A 21,547-nucleotide genomic window follows, 5' to 3' on the forward strand; every position below is an offset into this window, starting at 1 on the left:
GATTTTTTTTTTATTCAAGATAATTCTTTTTTTGGTTTTCAGGATTATTATAAATTATTTTCTATTAGTTTATTATAAAATTGTCAGTGTTTAATTAGTAGAAGTACTCAGCAGATCATGAAAATATGTCTTCTTCTTCTTGATGTCATCATCACAGCATCAACAATTTGAGAGCTAAATCAAAACTAATTCTTTTAATTTTAATATTTTTCTTTTCATATTCACATTGTTTTAGTTTGCAATTTTTTCACTGATGACTGATTTTTCTGTCGAAACGTCCAGACAAATAAACAAGTTTTATAATCAAGTCAATATTTTAAGAATTGCATAGTTTTGTGTTAAACAAGTTAAAGGAAAACGAAACATTTTTTCAAGTATAAATGGCCTGAGATATATATATATATATATATATATATATCCATTACTATAGTCACAAATGGACATTTGAATCTTTACAATATAAATTTGTACATAAATTTTATCTTCGTGCTGCATATATGTATAAATGTATCGTCAAAACATATATGTAATGCTCTTCGATAAGATGAAGTATAACTTTTAGTTTTAAGTTCATAAACTAAACTTTTATATTTTTAACTTTATTAATAATAAGATTAATCTGAATGTGAAATTCTTGTCAACAAAATCCTTGTAAAGCTGTATGATATGTAAAAATTTATTGCAATGAAATAATTTTAATTAGCAGAATGGTAGATAATAGAAACAGTATGTATATTATATATATATATATATATATTATATATATATTGTGTATAGTTTTTAACAAATTTATGAGTTGATTCATCAAAATTTTTGGATGTGTGCTATTTGCCGCTTTAACTATGATGAACATTTTCTTTAAATTGAATTTTTATAAATATGGTTTATTATATATATATATATATATATATATATATATATATATAAGTTTATTCTCATTAAGAGGGATCATACTTTTTATTTTGTGCAATTTAGAATAGAAAAAAGATATTTATCAACAGCGATAGATTTTATTTACATTTTTATAATTATAATTGAATGGATAATGCATATACATATATGTATATATATATATATATATTATATATATATATATATATAATGATCGTGTATGAATTTTTATAGGTTTATTCGATATTCATATATTTTGGCTACAACCTAGCCTTTATTTACTGGCTAGCTTGATATTCTATTTAGAGATTTGTGTATGTGATTTTCATTATATATATATATATATATATATATATATATATATTTCTCTTATAATTGGTTAGCTTAGGATTAACACTGCCATATGTGCCTTTCGTGATGCTTTTTTTTGGTGTCGTCAAATTTATTTTTGTCATTTCAAAATAAATTTATGCTTGCTCTATATTTTTGAAAGTGAAAAAGACATATTTGAATGTTGCGGTGAATGTTGCAAATATTTTTTTATAAGTGAAGTCATAGTTTAATTTTTGATGTGTGATTTTAAGTGTACTGCCTCTTCGACTATTCCATGAGAAATAAATATATATTTATGTATGTGTATATATATATATATATATATATATATATATATATATATATATATAGTAATAACATCGATTTTAGGTTTTTTTAACGTTACTTAAATATTTGTAACTTAAATATTTGTACGTATAGGCAACGTATCTGTTACGTAACTAAATTTCAAATGTTTTTGTGAACTTATAATTTGAAATTCTGTTTTAATTTGATTGTGATTTGTTTTAATTTAAACTTTTTTAAATTCTTAACGTTTGACGATTATTTACTAATTTCTGTATTTTTTTTAATGCTCCAAATTTAATTTAAACATTTTTTTTCTTAATTTGTTTCAAACATTTCGCCAACGCGGTTGTAGGATATATATTATATGTAATTTTTGTTTTTCAAATTAAACCTTAATTTTCATAAATATGAGTGTTAATCAAGTGTTTTGCTTATTTAATGTGTTTTTAAATATTGTGTTTTTTACTGAAGAAGGGCTAAGATGGCACAGGAAACGTATGGGATTTTTTTTTTTAAATATTTTTAAACATATTTAGTTTTTATTTTAATATTTAGGTGGATGTCTGGTAAAAACTTTTTTTGTTTATTCCATATATGTATATACAAAGCATCCACCCAGATAATAAAAATAAAAAGAAAATTAAATTATGTTGGAAAAAGAATTTATTTAAATCAATTTCCATACGTTTTTAGTGCCAAATTGGCCATTTTTTAGTGTACAAAAATACACATTTTATTTCAAAAACACAAAAAGCTTAAAAATGCCCTCAAAAATAATAATAGAGGTTTAAATTTGAAAAACTGCATTATAAATATTATATAATTTTGTGTAATAAGAAATTCATAACAGTTACGTAATGTCACTGTTATGTAACCTATGTTACGTAATATTTACGTTCCGATATATATATATATATATATATATTTTCATTCTTTTGGTTTCACATCTCACTTTGTCTGTATGTATGTAAATATATATTTATATTGTATATATTATATATAAATATATATAGAATAAAATTACTTAGAATATTCTTCTTTGTATCTGCACGTGATTCTGTGTTACTCGGGCCTGAAATAATTAAATTAAATTAGATAAACACATATTAATTAATATATCTAAATATTAATCTTTATCGTTGTTTTTCTTTGTAATAATAACTATATATTATATTATATTATTGACGTAAACAAAAATTATATTTATAATCTTAAATTAGAATTTGTACGTGTAAATATGATATGAAAATAAACGCGAGTAATATTTATAATAATAATTTTGTTGCGTTTGATTTTTTAGAATAGATACAAAATATAAAAATATGAATACAAAGTATTTATACATAGATAAGTAAAAAATGTTTCATATTTATTTATTTATTTATTTATTTTTTTATTTATTTATTTATTTATACGCCAATCGGCTTTATACAGTTTTATAATATTGTTTGCTAATTCATAACTTGTATATTTATATCTATATCAATGTTTTTCTGCATTTTTTAAATTCGTATATTTGAATTTTAAAAGTTGCGCCAATTTTGAACTCTGAAGTTAGGTACGAGTGGTCCTCAAACGTCAACATGACAGCGCCGCGTTGTCAAGAATGAAATAAATTCACAAATATCTGTGCTAGTTATAATTTATAAATACATAATTGCTAATAGTTGAAAACAATTATAAATTATAATGTAGTATATGAAAAATGATATTTAGCCCATAAAAACATTATTTAACTCTTACAATAACAATTATTAATATCACACAAAGACACATAACCTCAAATTGTACAATTGTAATAAATTTTAATTGTACACTAAGAGTTTCAAATGCATTATATTTATGTTTAATATAAATGTTTAAATATCTAATTCAACATGTCCAAGTCAGCTTTATATGAAATTAATCCTGAACAGCTTTTTGAGCAAAAATCTATCCAAGAAATTGAACAAGTTCGTATAAAGCTTCAGCATGAAATTGAGAAAAAGCGTGAGGAATTACGAACTATGGTCGGGTAAGAAATAGTAACATTAATATAATTACATATATTATTAGTTGAAGTTTTTAGTGAAAGTACATATCAACTTTTATCAAGTCGATTATTAACACATATCAGGAAGTTCATGCAACTTGCTTTAAGGCAAATTCAAGGCTTATATGATTATTATTATTACTTATTTTTTATTCCCCAGGGAGCGTTACCGTGATCTCCTCCAAGCTGCTGATACAATAGCCGAGATGAAACAGACAGCTTCTAAAGTGATACAACATGTTAGCAAAATCAATGAAGTTTGTGAAAAATCTAAAGAGTCTGGATTTTTTAAATTGCAACTAACAAATTCGAGAAATAGCAGCAGGTCGCACATGAACTTCTCTCAGGATTCTGTAGCTGCACAAATACATATATTAATTATTGTGCCTGAAAAGATTTGGACTGCTATCGAGAATGAAGATTTTTGGGGGCTGTGGAGTTGTATTTGTTTTGCGAGGCATATCAGCACAGGTAAGAAAATCATTATATTATATATATATATATATATATCGATTTATTTCCTAATTTTCTATTTTTTTAGGTCTACAATTTCGTGTAAATGATGATGTCCAATCAGATAAAAAATTTAATTGGATGAAGCTTGCTGAGAGACAATGGAATATGATTTCTACATTCAATGAGACGATTAAAAATGCTTGTAATGAAGCACTGAAATGTCCTGATATTAAAACAGAGGTATGATAGTTTTATCACTATTAACCATTTATTCTCAACTTATTGTGCCTTAAGGAAAATTGCTGGAACTTCCTGTATCAAATTTTTTTTTTTAATTATTAGAAATTTGTTTTTGAAAATTAGATTTTTGAAAAATTTTAAATTTTTTAACAAAATTGACTATTTTGAAAAAAAGACAGAATTTTTATTTTATATAATTTTATTTAATTAATTATTTTTTAAATATAAAGCCCACACATTAGTTTTAAGAGAATTTAAAAATTCAATTATTATACTTTGTGGATAACAATTAATATACATTTAGTGTGTGTGTGTGTGCTTGCGGATACAAATTTTTGTCGACTATTTCGGGAACACCGATCAACCGATTTGAATACAAAACTAGTGGGGTGTATGGCATCGTGCCTTAAGGCAAATTGCTGGAACTTCCCGTACCGTAACGAAATGTTCGAGGAATACTGAATGTTTTCAAATAGATTATTATAAATATTGTAACATTGTCTAATATTTATAAGAATTATATAAACCGAATAGCAAAGTTGAAATTATTTGTTTAAAGTATATTAGAACTATAGTCAGAATTAAAAATAAAATCTGAATTATTTTTGATATACAAAAAAATTCTTTTTTGAAAAAAAAAGTTTGAACAAAAATTTTTTTCCAAAATAAATTATTTTGTTAAAACAAGCAGAAAGTTCTTTGAATCATTTAAATCGAAAGCTTAGTTCTCTCAAAAACTGCCATTTTTTACATATTTAGCTTCGTATCTTCGAAATGGCTGGGCCTGCCTTTGCTAAAAACTAATAAACACTTCTCCCAATCGTTACTAATTGAATGTTTTTTTATATTAGAACTAATTGAATTGTTCATTCAAATCGGATACTCCGTTCTACTCGATTTCTATTTTCTGCAGTCTTTGCTCCGTATCTCGGAAACGGCTGGACCTGCCTTTGCCAAAACCTAATCAGCTCTTTTCCCTATCAATAGGAATCGAATTTTTTTGAACCATTCAATTCGGTTGATACACGAATACACATACACACACACACATCCATTTTTTTGGGGTATGCCAAAACGTTCAGAAACCTTCAAAACGTCGAGAAATGTAAAATTTTTCAATTTCGATTTTCGGCCCATTACAATAACTTACCCTAAGGGAGAGTTATTACAGAAGAAGGGAAGTTAAAAAAAGCTTTCGATTCATATTCATAAGGAGACGTCCCGAGTAGTTTTGGCGAAGGTAGGTCTAGCCGTTTCGAAAATACGGAGCAAAAAGTGCAAAAAATGGCATGTTCTGAGAGAACAAATCGGCCGATTTGGATGATTCAAAAAACATTCGATTCGTATTGATGTGGAGACGTACTGATTAGTTTTTGGTATAGGCAGGTCCAGTCATTTAAGATTAAATCACAGCGTTTCGCGTGAGCATGTCATTGTAGCTGAGTTGGTTGGCGCGTCACCGTAATTTTTGTTCGGTTTAATAGTTAATAAAGTTAAAAACCCATCGGGTTCTAATCCCACATCTATAATATTAAAAAAACAAAATTTAATGCTTTTCATGTTTGTATTGTTGATACTACATGAACTATTTAAATTTGTTAACTCAGTGCATATATTTCGCGAACGAAAAATTGATGCATTTGATATAAAATAATGTTCATTCTACCTCTAATAAGTCCGCTTAAATAGATATTGTTTATATATATTTTATTCAAACATATATATAAACAGCGTCGTCTTATCTAATAAGTTTTCATATTTTGTCTACAAGGAACAAATAATGAAAATTCTAGTTTTTATAATATTTATTCATAGAGATTTTTGTTGAATTATTATTTTTATTCCTCAAATGTTTAATTACGGTACGGGAAGTTCCGGCAATTTGCCTTAAGGCACGATGCCATGCACCACTAGTTAACTTCCCGTAGGGTAAGTTATTGTAATGGGCCGAAAATTGGAATTGAAAATTTTTACATTTCTCGACGTTTTGAAGGTTTCTGAACGTTTTGGCATACTTCAGAAAAAATGGATGTGTGTGTGTGTGTGTGTGTGTATGTATGTGTGTGTGTGTATGTATGTATGGATACAAATTTCCAGTCACGTTTTAGGGCGCACGGATCAACCGATTTGAATGGTTCAAAAAACATTCGATTCCTATTGATAGGGAAAAGAGCTGATTAGTTTTTGGCGAAGGCAGGTCCAGCCGTTTCGGAGATACGAAGCAAAGAGTGCAGAAAATAAAAATCGAATTTTGAGAGAACGGAGTATCCGATTTGAATCATCTAAAAAACATTCAATTAGTAATGATTGGGAGAAGTGTTTATTAGTTTTTGGCAAAGGCAGGCCCAGCCATTTTGAAGATACGGAGCTAAATATGTAAAAAATGGCAGTTTTTGAGAGAACTAAGCGTACGATTGAAATGATTCAAAGAACTTTCTGCTTGTCTTAACAAATAATTGATTTTGGAAAAAAAAATTGTTCCAACTTTTTTTTTTTTTTTTGTATATCGAAAATATTTCAAATTTTATTTTTAATTCTGACTATAGTTCTAATATACTTTATAAATAATTTCAACTCTGCAATTCAGTTTATATAATTCTTATAAATATTAGACAATGTTACAATATTTATAATAATCTATTTGAAAGCATTCAGTATTTCTCGAACATTTCGTTACGGTACGGGAAGTTCCAGCAATTTGCCTTAAGGCACGATGCCATAATTGCCTCAAGACAGAATTCCACTTACAGCTAGTTTTATCATTATTTCAGACCGCTGTTTGTTGTATATGCACCCTATGTCTATTACAAGATCAACTCCTATCAAATATCCTGAACACTTTCATCAATCTGCGAATTGAAGCCCTGAATGAAATTTTGCAACCGAAAAACGAACAGTACAATGTCAAAACAAAAGTCCAGGAATCTGCAAACTTATTAATCAATACATTACTATTGGTTCACGAATGTTTTATTGGAAATCCTCAACCCTTAGTGAATGTTGAATTTGATAAAATGTTAAAATCGGATGTGTTGCCGGTTATTAAACAATTGAGTTCGGAGAGTGCGGTTGTTGAAAGAGTGCTGGGAGATGATATTTTGCACTTCAGGTGGGTAAATGATAATAAATTTTCACTACCAGTATATATATATATATATATATATATATATATATATATATACACCTAAGTCTGTTTTTACACGGTCTTTTTGTGCACGGTTTTGATATAATACGGTTTGAAAATTGAATATTTTTAATTTTTTTACACGATTTTATTCCATTTAGCGCGATTTGAAATTTTATGTACTTAAATTTTTTTTGTCAAATTTAATTTTTGTGAAGTATGTTCATATCACAAAAGTATTTATGAAAGAAAAACGTCTGAAACCATCGATAGTATCGATAGTTTGCGAACACTAGCTTAAAGATTTAAGTGAATTCTCCTTTAGCGCGTACAAACAATTATTATTATTATTATTATTATATTATTATATTACTTTTAAGATTAGAGTGCATATCTTTTTTATCATTAATTACTATGCTTGTGAAAATAAGCAATATATATTTGATTTAATAAAATAATCATGAATTCTTGTTCTTAAAAATTCTTGTTTTTCACTAATTTTAATAGGTTTTAGAGATTAGGAACAAATCACCCATTTTTGTATAAGATCAATGTCTTTTTTTACACGGCTTCTTCTGGAACCAATCTACCGTGTAAAAACAGACTTAGGTGTATATATATATATATATATATATATATATTTTAATTATTATCTTCTAGGCCCAGTATGGATTTTAATAATACGTTATCATCTAATGAATTGAACCAAGCCATGAAAAAGTGGTTGCAAGAAGTTGAAGTCCGGGTTAATAAAGATTTAGCTGATTTAATTAATTTGGTGAACTCTGTAAAGTCTTTGCAAGGGATCAGGCATAAGTTGGCAGATATAGGTGAGTTGAAATAAAAGATTTATATGAATTTTTCCAAAATAGTGATTTATATATATTAACTTCCCGAAGGAGAATTTTATGTTTTCATCAAAAAATCCGATTCGCGAATTTTATGTTTTCTCGACGTTTCAAGCCATTCTGAATCGAATGAGACCAAATTTGGAAAAAGTATGTGTGTGCGTGTATTTGTGTGTGTGTGTGTGTTTGTGTGCGTGTATGTGAACAGATTTTTTGCCGTAAATCGACGTTTTCTCAAAAACGGTTGGACCGATTTCAGAAATTTAAAAACCATTTGATGTATCTCGATGAGGATTATCGTTTCTCAGTTTTGTGCGACGATCGGCCGAGCCGTTTGTTTGTGATTTGGAAAAAAGTGTTAAACCTTTCGTCCACATTTAAGCTCATCCTACCGAACTGAATTTAAAAATTCAAAAACTTTTCGAAAGATATTAGTTGCGATTGATATTGATTAGTTTAGGGGAAAATCTTCCGAGCCGTTTTCTTGTAATTACCTGTTGAAAAAAAAATTTAAGCCGATTTTCATGGAACTTTTTTTAGCGATATACATCATGGTCTTATAGAACTTACTGAAATATTACGGCCATACGACAAATAGTTTGATTTTAAAAATTCATCAAAGTTTGAGAAAATGAGTAGTTCTTTTGACATTTGTTAAAATTAAAATTAGACTATTTACTTGATATAATGATAGAATACTTGGTCTTGAACATAATAAACCATTAAAGTCCTGGAAACTGGTTCAATTATAAAAATTATTGATTTTTGAAAATTTGCTTTTAAAAAATACTCCGACCGGGTTGACGTGTTCGATTTTTAATAATGTGTAATAAATCCACTTCGAATACTTTTAACTACTCATAAATCAATTTATCTATCATGAATTAAGTCGATTATTTACACAAATCGGGAAGTTTATGTAACTTGCCTCAAGGCAAAATACCAATACCAACTAGTTTATTTTTTACTCCAGAAATTCAGTGAAAAATCATTGAAATTTCGAACAATGTAAACAGTTAAAAATTGCATCTATATATCTAAATCTCAATTTCGGTTGATTAAGTCCATTATTACACATATCGGGAAGTTCTTTTAACTTGCCTTAAGACTAAATGCCACTAACACTTAATTTTCTTCTAGAAAAACCTTCAAACTGGCAAGAAATCTGCACCAAACTCGGCGTTCCCGACATGACCAACGTCTTCGTCCAATACTACCAGCCTCTGCTCACAAAACGCATCCAGCATCTCATAAATCTGACCTGGACAAAAGCCATCGCCTGCATCAAAACGGACATAAAAAAAATCGTACAAAAAAAATCACAGAGTTCCAACAACCAGAGAGACGTCGTTGCTTGGAATTACTTGGAAAACATCACTGATAATAAACCGGCGGAAGAAGATTTGGGAATAAAATTATCCAAAAAGGTTATTGGAAAGACTGATAATCAGTTTACTTTGAACAATGTGTACGGTTTTGATAATGATATGATCAAATCGTGCAGGATGTTTGATAAGTGTCTAAAGACTTTGTTGGATGATGTCTTGTTTTATTTGTATCATGAGGACGATTTGGCGAGTGATCGGTTTTTGGAACTGGATGATAATGGGAAGATGATTTTGAAGTTTTTGCATGATTGCTCTACAGAGAACATTAAGAGGTATTTATAGACATATAATTATATATATATATATATATATATATATATATATATCTTTTTATATATAAAAATGGAGCTCTCGATAAAATGATCCGCTAAAACTCGAAAACGGCTGAACCGATTTGGCCTAGTCTTGAAAAATTCGTGCTAATCAGTAGGTTGTCGGAAAAGTGAGATATTATTTCAAAATCGCCAACATTTTTAATTTGAACATTTTTGTAGAAACGTAATTTAAATAAAACAATGGACGGCGGCTCATACGTCAAATGTCGAATGTTTTTGACAGACGATGTTCAATTACGTTTAATATGAATGTTTTACGTGAATATTATCTATTTATGAATAAATTGTAGTAAGTAGTTTTGGTTGTAGTTTTATTTGTATACGTAAAACGTTAGTAAACGGGCCGCAAGTGTTACTAGAAACTTAAAATATCAACTTTTTTGAAATATTAATATGAAAATGCACTTTTTGGCATATTTTTCTCAAACACGGTGCTCTGAAATATCTCATTTGTATAATTATATACTTATTGGCATTTATAAAACATTTTCTAGGTTATATTATTTTTTATTTATGTTATTTAAATTCATAACCTAAACTTGGTATCGGTCATATATATTTTGCATAGATATTTTGAATTTTTAATAGATAGTAATATTTGAAGGTCCGGGGTTAAAAAGGTTCACCAGCGATGTATAAAAAACCAGTAAAGTTAAGCATTGTTTAACAACAATATTAGAAAGTAGAGGGAAAAAGATGTATAACCAGCTATAACCTTGATTTGAAAACGTAATCTTTGAAATGGGGGAGATAACCGGTAATCTTTGAAAACCCATAATAAAATTATTTTCTTCCATTGGTAGTTTTTTAGCATTAGTTATAAATGTAATTATTTTGTAAAATACCTTCAAAATTAAAATAAGACATTTAACCTGTTCCAAGTTACCCTGCCAAAATCAAACCAATTATATCACAAATAATAACACATTTCAAACAAACAATTATCTGACTACGTTCAGTAAAACTGTCAGCTACTTCATCATTGTAGAAATGTGCTTTTTTGATGTCTTGCAAAATTTGTTATATAGGGTTATATAGGGTAAAAAGGTCTATATAACAAATTTTGCAAGACATCAAAAAAGCACATTTCTACAATGATGAAGTAGCTGGCAGTTTTACTGAACGTAGTCAGATAATTGTTTGTTTTGAATGTGTTATTTGTTTTGACATAATTGGTTTGATTATTATAATATGATTAATATTTGCTCAATGTCAAATTGGACCTTTGTGCCTCGCCCTTCTCTACATATATACTTTTTATTAAATTTACTTTAATTCATCGAATGTTACTCGAAACTTTTTAAAAACCAGGTCAAAGAAGAAATACTTAATTCATTTTCTATCTCTCCTCACAATTTGAATTTTTTTTGATAAACTTAGTAGTATTATTTACAATTATACACAAAATCCAGAATCCAAAAATAATCAGAAAAACTTGAAACGTAATAAAAAAGTCAAAAGACCAAAAAAGACTTGGATTGGATTATACCATGTTTTCTATAAAAAGTGTATAAAACTTCCAGACAATATATAGACAAACTAATGGGGTTTACTGTTTTTATAATACCTCATTGTATATAGCATTCATCCTTAGCACATCCTTATACACTTAAAGTATTAATATTTTTGATTCTCTAGAAATTGTTTAGAATATACCTTACTTAGCAAAACAACGTTTGCCGGGTCAGCTAGTATATATATATATGTATATATATATATATATATATATATATATATTACAATAAATCTAATTTCACAATATTTCACATTTTCCCTTTCAGTCTGTTAGATCACATAGAAAAACAATACCTGGAAGAAAAATCATGCCTAACACTATCTCGATACCTAAACTCAGTGATGCACTTATGTCCAAATCTTTCCCAATGTTTTCACAAACACACCGAGAGCGAATCTATTCATAAACCTGAAGAAACTCCTTCAAATCACGTATTCAATGAAATAACCTCATTGGATGTAAAACTGTGGCAATGCTGGCTGGATTCAGTAAACGACTTTATAGAAAACACTTTGGATAAAAACATGCCGAAGGAGTTGAGTGCGCGCGTCATGCTGAAAATATTATCAGTAAGATAATAGAATGATGTAAAGTAAGGGACTGATTCTCCCGAATAACAGACCAATGTTATGGCAAGGCCATGTTGTGAAGAACTTTCCATACTAAATATTGACAAATGCCATGTGGTTGCTGTGGAGTCAGGCTTATTTCCCAGGTAGATAGAAAACCTGACCTAGACACCGCACAAATTTAAACTAGTTGGTATTGGTATTTAGCCTTGAGGCAAGTTATATGAACTTCCCGTTATGTGTGAATAATCGACTTAATCAATAATAAACAAATTAATTTATGAGTGATTAAAAGTATTCCCAGTGGATTTATTACACGTAATTGAAAACGAACTAACACGTTAACGCGGAGTATTTTCTAAAAGCAAATTTTCAAAATTCAACAATTTTTGTATTTGAACCAGTTTCCGTAGGATTTTAACGGTTTAGTACGTATGTTTATTAAGACCAAGTACTATATTGTTATACTAAGTAAAATCGTCTAATTTTAATTTTAACAAACGTCAAAGAAAACTACTCATTTTCTCAAACTTTGACGATTTTTTAAAATTGAACTGCTTGTTGTAAGGCCGTGATATTACAGTAAGTTCTAGAAGACTATGATATATATCGCTAAAAAAATTCCATAAAAATCGGCTTAAATTTTTTTTTCAACAGTTAATTACAAGAAAACGGCTCGGTAGATTTTCACCTAAAACTAATCAGTATTATTCCCATCTAATATCTTTCGAACAGTTTTTGATTTTTTAAAATCGGTTTGGTAGGATGAGCTTAAATGTGGACGAAAAGTTTAACACTTTTTTCAAATTACAAAGAAACGGCTTGGCAGATCGTCGCACAAAACTGACAAACGATAGTGCTCATCGAAATACATCAAATGGCTTTTAAATTTCTGAAATCGGTTCAGGCGTTTTTGAGAAAACGTCGATGAAAGGTCTTAATTTTGACAAATGCCAAAAAAACGATACTAATTTTTGCAAACTTTGACGAATTTTAAAAGTTAAACTAATTGTCGTAGGGCCGTAATATTTTAGTATGATCTAGAAGACTATAGTATCTACCGTCAAAAAAATAACTAGTTGGTTTGGTATTTAGCCTTGAGGCAAGTTACATGAACTTCCCGATATGTGTAAATAATTGACTTAATCAAAAAAAAGTGTAAATAATATACTTCATCAATCCTACTTTAAAAAACGATAATAATTTTAGTAAAGTTTGACGAATTTTTAAAATTAAACTACTTGTCGTAATGCCGTAATATTACAGTAAGTTCTATAAGACCATGATGTATATCGCCAAAAAAAAGTTCCATGAAAATCGGCTTAAATTTTTTTTTCAACAGTTAATTACAAAAAAACGGCTCGGTAGACTTTCGCCTAAAACTAATCAGTATCATTCCCAACTAATATCTTCCGAACAGTTTTTGACTTTTTAAAATCGGTTTGGTAGGATGAGCTTAAATGTGGACGAAAAGTTTAACACTTTTTTTCAAATTACAAAGAAACGGCTTGGCACATCGTCGCACAAAATTGACAAACGATAGTGCTCATCGAAATACATCAAATGGCTTTTAAATTTCTGAAATCGGTTCAGGCGTTTTTGAGCAAACGTCGATGAAAGGTCTTAATTTTGACAAATGCCAAAAAAACGATAATAATTTTTGCAAACTTTGACGAATTTTTAAAGCTAAACGAGTTGTCGTAGGGCAGTAATATTTTAGTATGATCTAGAAAACTATGGTATCTACTTCAAAAAAAAAAAATCATAAAAACCGTCGATTTTTTTTTTCAACTTTATTACAAGAAAACGGCCCGGCCGATCTTTACCAAAAACTAATCAGCACGATTCCCAATCAATATCTTTCGAACGGTTTTTGAATTTTCATAATCGGTTCAGAATTGCGGGCTAAAACGTAGACGAAAAATTTTTCACTTTTCTGCTATTTATAAAGAAACGTTTCGGCCGATCGTTCCACAAAACTGACAAACGATAGTCCTCGTCGTGATACATCGAATGGCTTTTAAATTTTTTAAATCGGCCCAACCGTTTTCGAGAAAACGTCGATTTACGGCAAAAAAATCTGTTCACACACACACACACACATACTTTTTCCAAATTTGGTCTCATTCGATTCAGAATGGCTTGAAACGTCGAGAAAACATAAAATTAGCGAATTGGATTTTTTGATGAAAACATAAACTTCTCCTTCGGGAAGTTAAAAAATGATGTTAGATAACAGGGTCTTTCTGACTCAGCTTCATAACATACGAGTGACGTTGCAGTTTATGTGTAAAACGCCTGAATGCACAACAAATACATGACATTTTGACAGTATTCAGTACGATTCAGTAGCATAATGTATGCAAGTTGGAGCGTAACATGGCCTTGCCATAACATTGGTCTGTCGTGCGGCAGAATCGATCCATAAATCTTGTATCTATTATCCTATGTCTATTATTTTTTAGCAATGGGAGACTGTGACGATCCAGGAAAAGGATGATGAGGACAAAATGATCGAATCGAACATCCGTATACCAACACACACTTCGTTTCCTTTACAAAACATACTTTGTTCTGCGAATGCCAAAATAGCACAAGTCGGTCCACACTTGATGCCCAATTCGGTCAGAAAGAATTTGATCAAAACTTTGGCACACAAAATTCTTAAAAATTACGAAGTGTATGCGTCAGACGATACTGGTTATTTGAAATCTAACCAAGTGGCTGCTGTGCAGTTTTATTTCGACGTCAGATATCTGCAAACCTTGACTTCTGGAAGTGCTAGAGACGTCCCTGGTTTTCAAAACGTGGGAGATGGTTTAAAGAAACTGATTGATCCTTTTGATTTCGATGTTTTTTATCCCCATTTGCAAAGAAATATCAAACGGGCTGTGCAAAAAACACAGGTAATAACAGGTCCCTATTCACTAGGGAATGCAATACCGGTATACCGAATTACCGGTAAACCGCCCGATTTTTCGGCGATATTTTTACCGGTATTTACGCAAAAAATACCGATATTTTCGGTAATTTTACATAAGCGCTATTTGATACATAATACACTAAAGTTTAAATTTCTCGGAACAAATTTATCTTTAAATTCCATAATCGCATAAACAGCTATATCTTCAAGTGATTCTATAGGATAAACAAATGTCAAATATTATCTCAACTCGTCATTAAACTGAATATTTATTGCTTTACTAAGGGCTTCATATCGCGTTACAATAAATAGAATTGGACTGATAGGTAATGATGTTTGTTTCATCTTTTGTAAAAGTGTAACAGTTTTTTAAGTGATATTTGCGCCAAAATAATTTATATCATACATGCGTAATCTTTATTTTTTTCTAACTTTATACATAATAGTTATGATAATTACTAAATACTTTTGCTTCTTATTACAATTATAAAATATTATTTTTCGACAACGTTTCGAAGTTTGAAAATACTATAGAAGCATCACATTGTTTTAAATAACAATACTCAACAATTATAGTAACTTATTATTTATCTCGACAAAGTATCCGATCTTAAATTAGCGTAGAAAATTATTTTTTAAAATATTGGAGATTATGCTAATTTAACACATCGGATACAGACAATACAGTTTATTATACTAATGTAATATGATCTTTAATGAGTTTTTTGTCTTTCTTACTCATAAGTTTGTTTTTGGTGAAAAGTACTCAATATACTTATTTACTTTATTTATTGTTTTATTTTATTGTTTTTATTGTATAGTTAAATATAGTTGTAGTTGTATACATTTTTTTATGTTTGTACTAGCAACTTTCAATTTTGTTTACGTTTGTTTAAGATAATAAAAATACCGGTAATTTACCGGTATTCCGGTTTTAATATGAAAAATTACCGAAATACTGGTATTGAAATTTTTCATCGGTATTGCATTCCCTACTATTCACTATTTATCTATAATTTACTATTTGTTTCTTTTACCCAGGTTCAATTTGGTTGCCTGGTAGGCAATCCGGAGCAGCTCAATGCTTTATTATCATCTACTCCAAATGTGGCTAACCAGTCGACAAAACAAGAAGTGGCTTGTATTTTACCACTTGTGACCACTCAGAGGGATAATACACAGTCTTCGTACTGGTTTACCCTTTTACCGGTTACCAGTACCGGGAATAGAATTGTGGAGAAGAGTTATGTTCAGCAGAAAGTTGAAGTTAGTAGAGAAATTGTAATAGATTCAATTAGATATAATCTTCAGTAATTCAAAAGTTTGTTAGAAAACCTATCTATTTTAGTATTTGTTGTTATATTAGACAATTGGAAGAGTAATATATTTGAGTAATATTGTTTTAGTTTGAACGGTACGTCCTGTAGAGCTCTTTGAAATTGTCACATACATACTTTGTCTAATTGCTAGTCTCTTGTACATATAGACAAAATCTTTTTTAGATCAAAATTTTGTTAAAGAACCTATCAATTTTAGTATTTGATCTTATAATAGACACTTTGAAGAATAATATGTCCGAATTACAAGGTTGTAGTACAAACGGTGCGTCCTGTAAAGCTCTTTGAAATTTTTGCATACATACAATCTCCAGCTGCTAGTTTCTAGCACCTATAGATAAAATCTGTTTTAGTTCAAAATTTTGTTAGAAAACCTTTCAATTTTAGTATTTGATCTCATAATAGACACTTCGAAAAACAATATGTCGGAATTACAAGGTTGTAGCACAAAAGGTGCGTCCTGTAGAGTTCTTTGAAATTGTTGCATACATACTTTCTCCAAATGTCAGTCTCTAGCATCTATAAATAAAATCTGTTTTAGTTTAAAATTTTGTTAGAAAACCTGATAATTTTAGTATTTCATCTTATGATAGACACTTTGAGGAATATTGTGTCTAAATTATAAGGTTGTAGTACAAACGGTGCGTCCTATAGAGCTCTTTGAAATTGTCGCATACATATTTTCTTCAATTGCTAGTCTCTGACGCTTATAAAAAAAATCTTTTTTGGTTCAAAATTTTGTTAGAAAATCTATCGATATTATTATTGGTCTTTAAAATAGACACTTTGAAGAATATTATGTCCGAATTACAAAGTTGTAGTACAAACGGTGCGTCCTGTAGAGCTCTTTGAAATTATCACATACATTTTTTCTTCAATTGCAAGCCTCTAGCACACATAGATAAAATCTTTTTTGATTCAAAATTTTGTAGATAACATATTAATTTTAGTATTTGATCTCATGATAAACACTTTGAAGAATAAAATATCTGAATTACAAGGTTGTTGTACACAGCGGTGCGTCCTGAAGACATCTTTGAATCTATCGCTTACAATTTTCTACTATTGCTAGTCTCTGACACCTATAGATAAAATTTTTTTTTTCAAAATTTTGTTAGAAAACCTGATAATTTTAGTATTTCATCTTATGATAGACACTTTGAGGAATATTGTGTCTAAATTATAAGGTTGTAGTACAAACGGTGCGTCCTGTAGAGCTCTTTGAAATTGTCACATACAAATTTTCTACTATTGCTAGTCTCTGACGCTTATAGAAAAAAATTTTTTGGTTCAAAATTTTGTTAGAAAATCTATCGATATTATTATTGGTCTTTAAAATAGACACTTTGAAGAATATTATGTCCGAATTACAAAGTTGTAGTACAAACGGTGCGTCCTGTAGAGCTCTTTGAAATTATCACATACATTTTTTCTTCAATTGCAAGCCTCTAGCACACATAGATAAAATCTTTTTTGATTCAAAATTTTGTAGATAACATATTAATTTTAGTATTTGATCTCATGATAAACACTTTGAAGAATAAAATATCTGAATTACAAGGTTGTTGTACAAGCGGTGCGTCCTGAAGACATCTTTGAATCTATCGCTTACAAATTTTCTACTATTGCTAGTCTCTGACACCTATAGATAAAATTTTTTTAATTCAAAATTTTGTTAGAAAACCTGATAATTTTAGTATTTCATCTTATGATAGACACTTTGAGGAATATTGTGTCTAAATTATAAGGTTGTAGTACAAACGGTGCGTCCTGTAGAGCTCTTTGAAATTGTCACATACAAATTTTCTACTATTGCTAGTCTCTGACGCTTATAGAAAAAAATTCTTTGGTTCAAAATTTTGTTAGAAAATCTATCGATATTATTATTGGTCATTAAAATAGACACTTTTCTGAATGACATATGTGAATGGCAAGGTTGTAGTACAAACGGTACGTCCTGTAGAGCTCCTCGAAACTATCGCATACATACTTTCTACAATTACAAGTCTCTGACACCCATAGACAAAATTTTGTTTAAATCAAAATTTTGTTAAAGAACCTATTAGTTTTAGTATTTGATCTTGAAAAAGACACTTTGAAGAATAACATATGTGAATTACAAGGTTGTACAATAAACGGTACATCCTGTAGAGCTCTTTAAAATTGCTGCATACATACTTTCTACAATTGCAAGTCTCTAGCATCTATAGATAAAATCTTTTTTAATTCAATATTTAGTTAGAAAACTTGATAATTTTAGTATTTCATCTTATGATAGACACTTTGAGGAATATTGTGTCTAAATTATAAGGTTGTAGTACAAACGGTGCGTCCTGTAGAGCTCTTTGAAATTGTCGCATACATACATTCTTCAATTGCAAGTCTCTGACGCCCATAGATAAAAACCTTAATAAAAAATTTTGTTAGAAAATCTGATAATTTTAATATTTGTGCTCATAATAGACACTTCATAGAATATCATGTCTAAATTACAAGATTGTAGTACAACCAGTGCGTCCTGTAGAGCTTTTTGAAATTGTCGCATACATACTTTCTACAATTGCTAGGCTCTAACACATATAGATAAAATCTTTTTTGATTCAAAATTTTGTTAGGAAACCTATTAATTTTAGTATTTGTGCTCATAATAGACACTTTAAAGAATTTTATATCCAAATTACAATGTTGTTGTACAAACGGTGCGTTCTGTAGAGCTCTTTGAAATTGTCGCATACATACTCGTACATTCTCCAAATGCTAGTCTCTAGCATATATAAATAAAATCTGTTTTAGTTCAAAATATTGTTAGAAAACCTATCAATTCTAGTATTTCATCTCATAATAGATACTTTAAGGAATATTGTGTCTAAATTACAAGGTTGTGTTACAAACGGTGCGTCCTGTAGAGCTCTTTGAATTTATCACATACAAATTTTCTACAATTGCTAGTCTCTGACACCTATAGATAAAATCTTTTTTGATTCAAAATATTGTTAGAAAACCTGATAATTTTAGTATTTGATCTTATAATAGACACTTTGAAGAATAATATGTCCCAATTATAAGGTTGTAGTACAAACGGTGCGTCCTGCAGAGTTCTTTGAAACTCTCGCATACATACTTTCTCCAAATGCTAGTCTCTAGCATCTATAAATAAAATCTGTTTTAGTTCAAAATTTTGTTAGAAAACCTGATAATTTTAATATTTTATCTTATAAAAGACACTTTTAAGAATAATATGCTCGAATTACAAGGTTATAGTACAAACGGTGCGTCCTGTAGAGTTTTTTGAAATTGTCGCATACCTACTTCTTCTTGTTGTTAGTCTTTAGAACCTATAGATAAAATCTGTTTTAAATCAAAATTTTGTTAGCAAACCTATCAATTTTAATATTTAATCTCATAATAGACACTTTGAGGAATAATATGTCCAAATTACAAGGTTGTAGTACCAACGGTGCGTCCTGTAGAGCTCTTTGAAATTGTCACATACATACTTTCTACAATTGCAAGTCTCTGAATTTATAAATAAAATCTTTTTTAAATCAAAATTTTGTTAGAGAACCTATCAATTTTAGTATTTGATCTTATGACAGACACTTTGAAGAATAATATATCTGAATTGCAAGGTTGTAGCACAAACGGTGCGTCCTGTAGAGCTCTTTGAAATTGTCGCATACACACTTTCTCCAAATGCTAGTCTCTAATGCACATAGTTAAAATCTTTTTGGATTCAAAATTTTGTTAGAGAACCTATCAATTTTAGTATTTGTACTCATAGTAGACACTTTTAAGAATAATATGTCCCAATTACAGTGCGTCTTGTAGAGCTCCTTGAAATTGTTGCATACATACATTCTTCAATTGCAAGTCTCTAGCATCTATAAATAAAATATGTTTTAAATCAAAATTTTGTTAAAAAACCTATGAATTTTAGTATTGTCTATTATAATAGACACTTCATAGAATATCATGTCTAAATTACAAGATTGTAGTACAAACGGTGCGTCCTGTAGAGCTTTTTGAAATTGTTGCATACATACTTTCTACAATTGCTAGGCTGTAACACATATAGATAAAATCTTTTTTGATTCAAAATTTTGTTAGAAAACCTATTAATTTCAGTATTTGTGCTCATAATAGATACTTTGAAGAATTTTACATCCAAATTACAAGGTTGTTGTACAAACGGTGCGTCCTGCTGAGCACTTTGAAATTGTCAGATACATATTTTCTCCAGATGCTAGTATCTAACACATATTTTCACAAATTTTTTTTTCTTCCTTCGAAGTTAACAAATAACAACTGTCTTATTCTATTTCAGGTTCAGGATTTTCCTGGTTGTTCCAACTTTCCATCGACAACCACCACCGATACAAAAGACATTCAGCAAAAACCCTCAACAGCTTTATCAGGAGCTGCTGCATTTTTTGGAGCAATGGGACAGGATTGGTTTCGAACTGGTTAATGATATAAACATAAGTATATAAATATTTTTGTATATAATATTTTATTAGGTTTAATATTACAATTATATAAAGACTTATTGCGAAAGTGTTGAATGTTAAAGCATTATTGTAAATAACATTCTATGATAATAATTTTAATATAAATAATATATTTTAATATAATATTAAATGAATATCTTATTCGGATTTCAGACTTGAAACAACGAAAATCGCGTAATAGGATTTTCTTTAAAAATTATACAAAAGTCTGAAGGTTACTTATTGCAGTTTGCTTATAATTAAATTCTTACTAAATAAATAAATAAATAAATAAATGAATAAGAAATTAAATTAAACTAGTGGTGTCTTAAGGCAAATTGCTGGAACTTCCAGTACCGTAATTAAACACTCGAGGAATAAAAATAATAAATGATTATTTCAATTCGAAATATATTATTTAATATATAAACTTACTGTAAATTTATGTGTGTGTTTATAAGAAATTTGTACATTTTTTTTAACTTGATTTTTTGAGAATTTTGACGTTTTTTCCGAATTTTTAATTTTGTTTTGAATTTTTGGAAAAAAATCGTTTTCTTTGGAAATTTAGAACTTTTTAAAAATATTCTATTTTTTTTAAATTTCAAAATATTCTAAAATTTTGTAAAAAATCGATTTTTTTAATTTCGGTATTTTTTGAAATTATTCAAAATTCAACTTTATTTTGAAAATGTGTAAAAATTTCGAAAATTTGAATTTTTTTAAACTTTAATTTTTTTACAAATTTTGTTTTTTTTTTTTAATTTTTAAAATTGTGAT

At 28.8% G+C, this 21,547-nt stretch overlaps 1 protein-coding gene across 1 annotated transcript in view; it reads left to right on the plus strand.

Moving 5' to 3' along the window:
- Positions 1 to 20,748, plus strand: part of LOC113367766 (conserved oligomeric Golgi complex subunit 1) — a 52,775-nt gene extending 32,027 nt beyond the window's left edge. Inside the window, exons 9-10 of the mRNA XM_026609346.1 lie at positions 15,985 to 16,209; positions 20,605 to 20,748. Coding sequence (XP_026465131.1) covers positions 15,985 to 16,209; positions 20,605 to 20,748 — 369 coding nt within the window. The remainder of the gene's footprint in view (positions 1 to 15,984; positions 16,210 to 20,604) is intronic.
- The last annotated feature ends 799 nt before the right edge of the window (positions 20,749 to 21,547 follow it).

This window comes from Ctenocephalides felis, unplaced genomic scaffold, assembly GCF_003426905.1.
Source record: "Ctenocephalides felis isolate EL2017-DRISC unplaced genomic scaffold, ASM342690v1 CF-g0.4_SCAFFOLD_01170, whole genome shotgun sequence".
Lineage (NCBI taxonomy): Eukaryota > Metazoa > Arthropoda > Insecta > Siphonaptera > Pulicidae > Ctenocephalides > Ctenocephalides felis.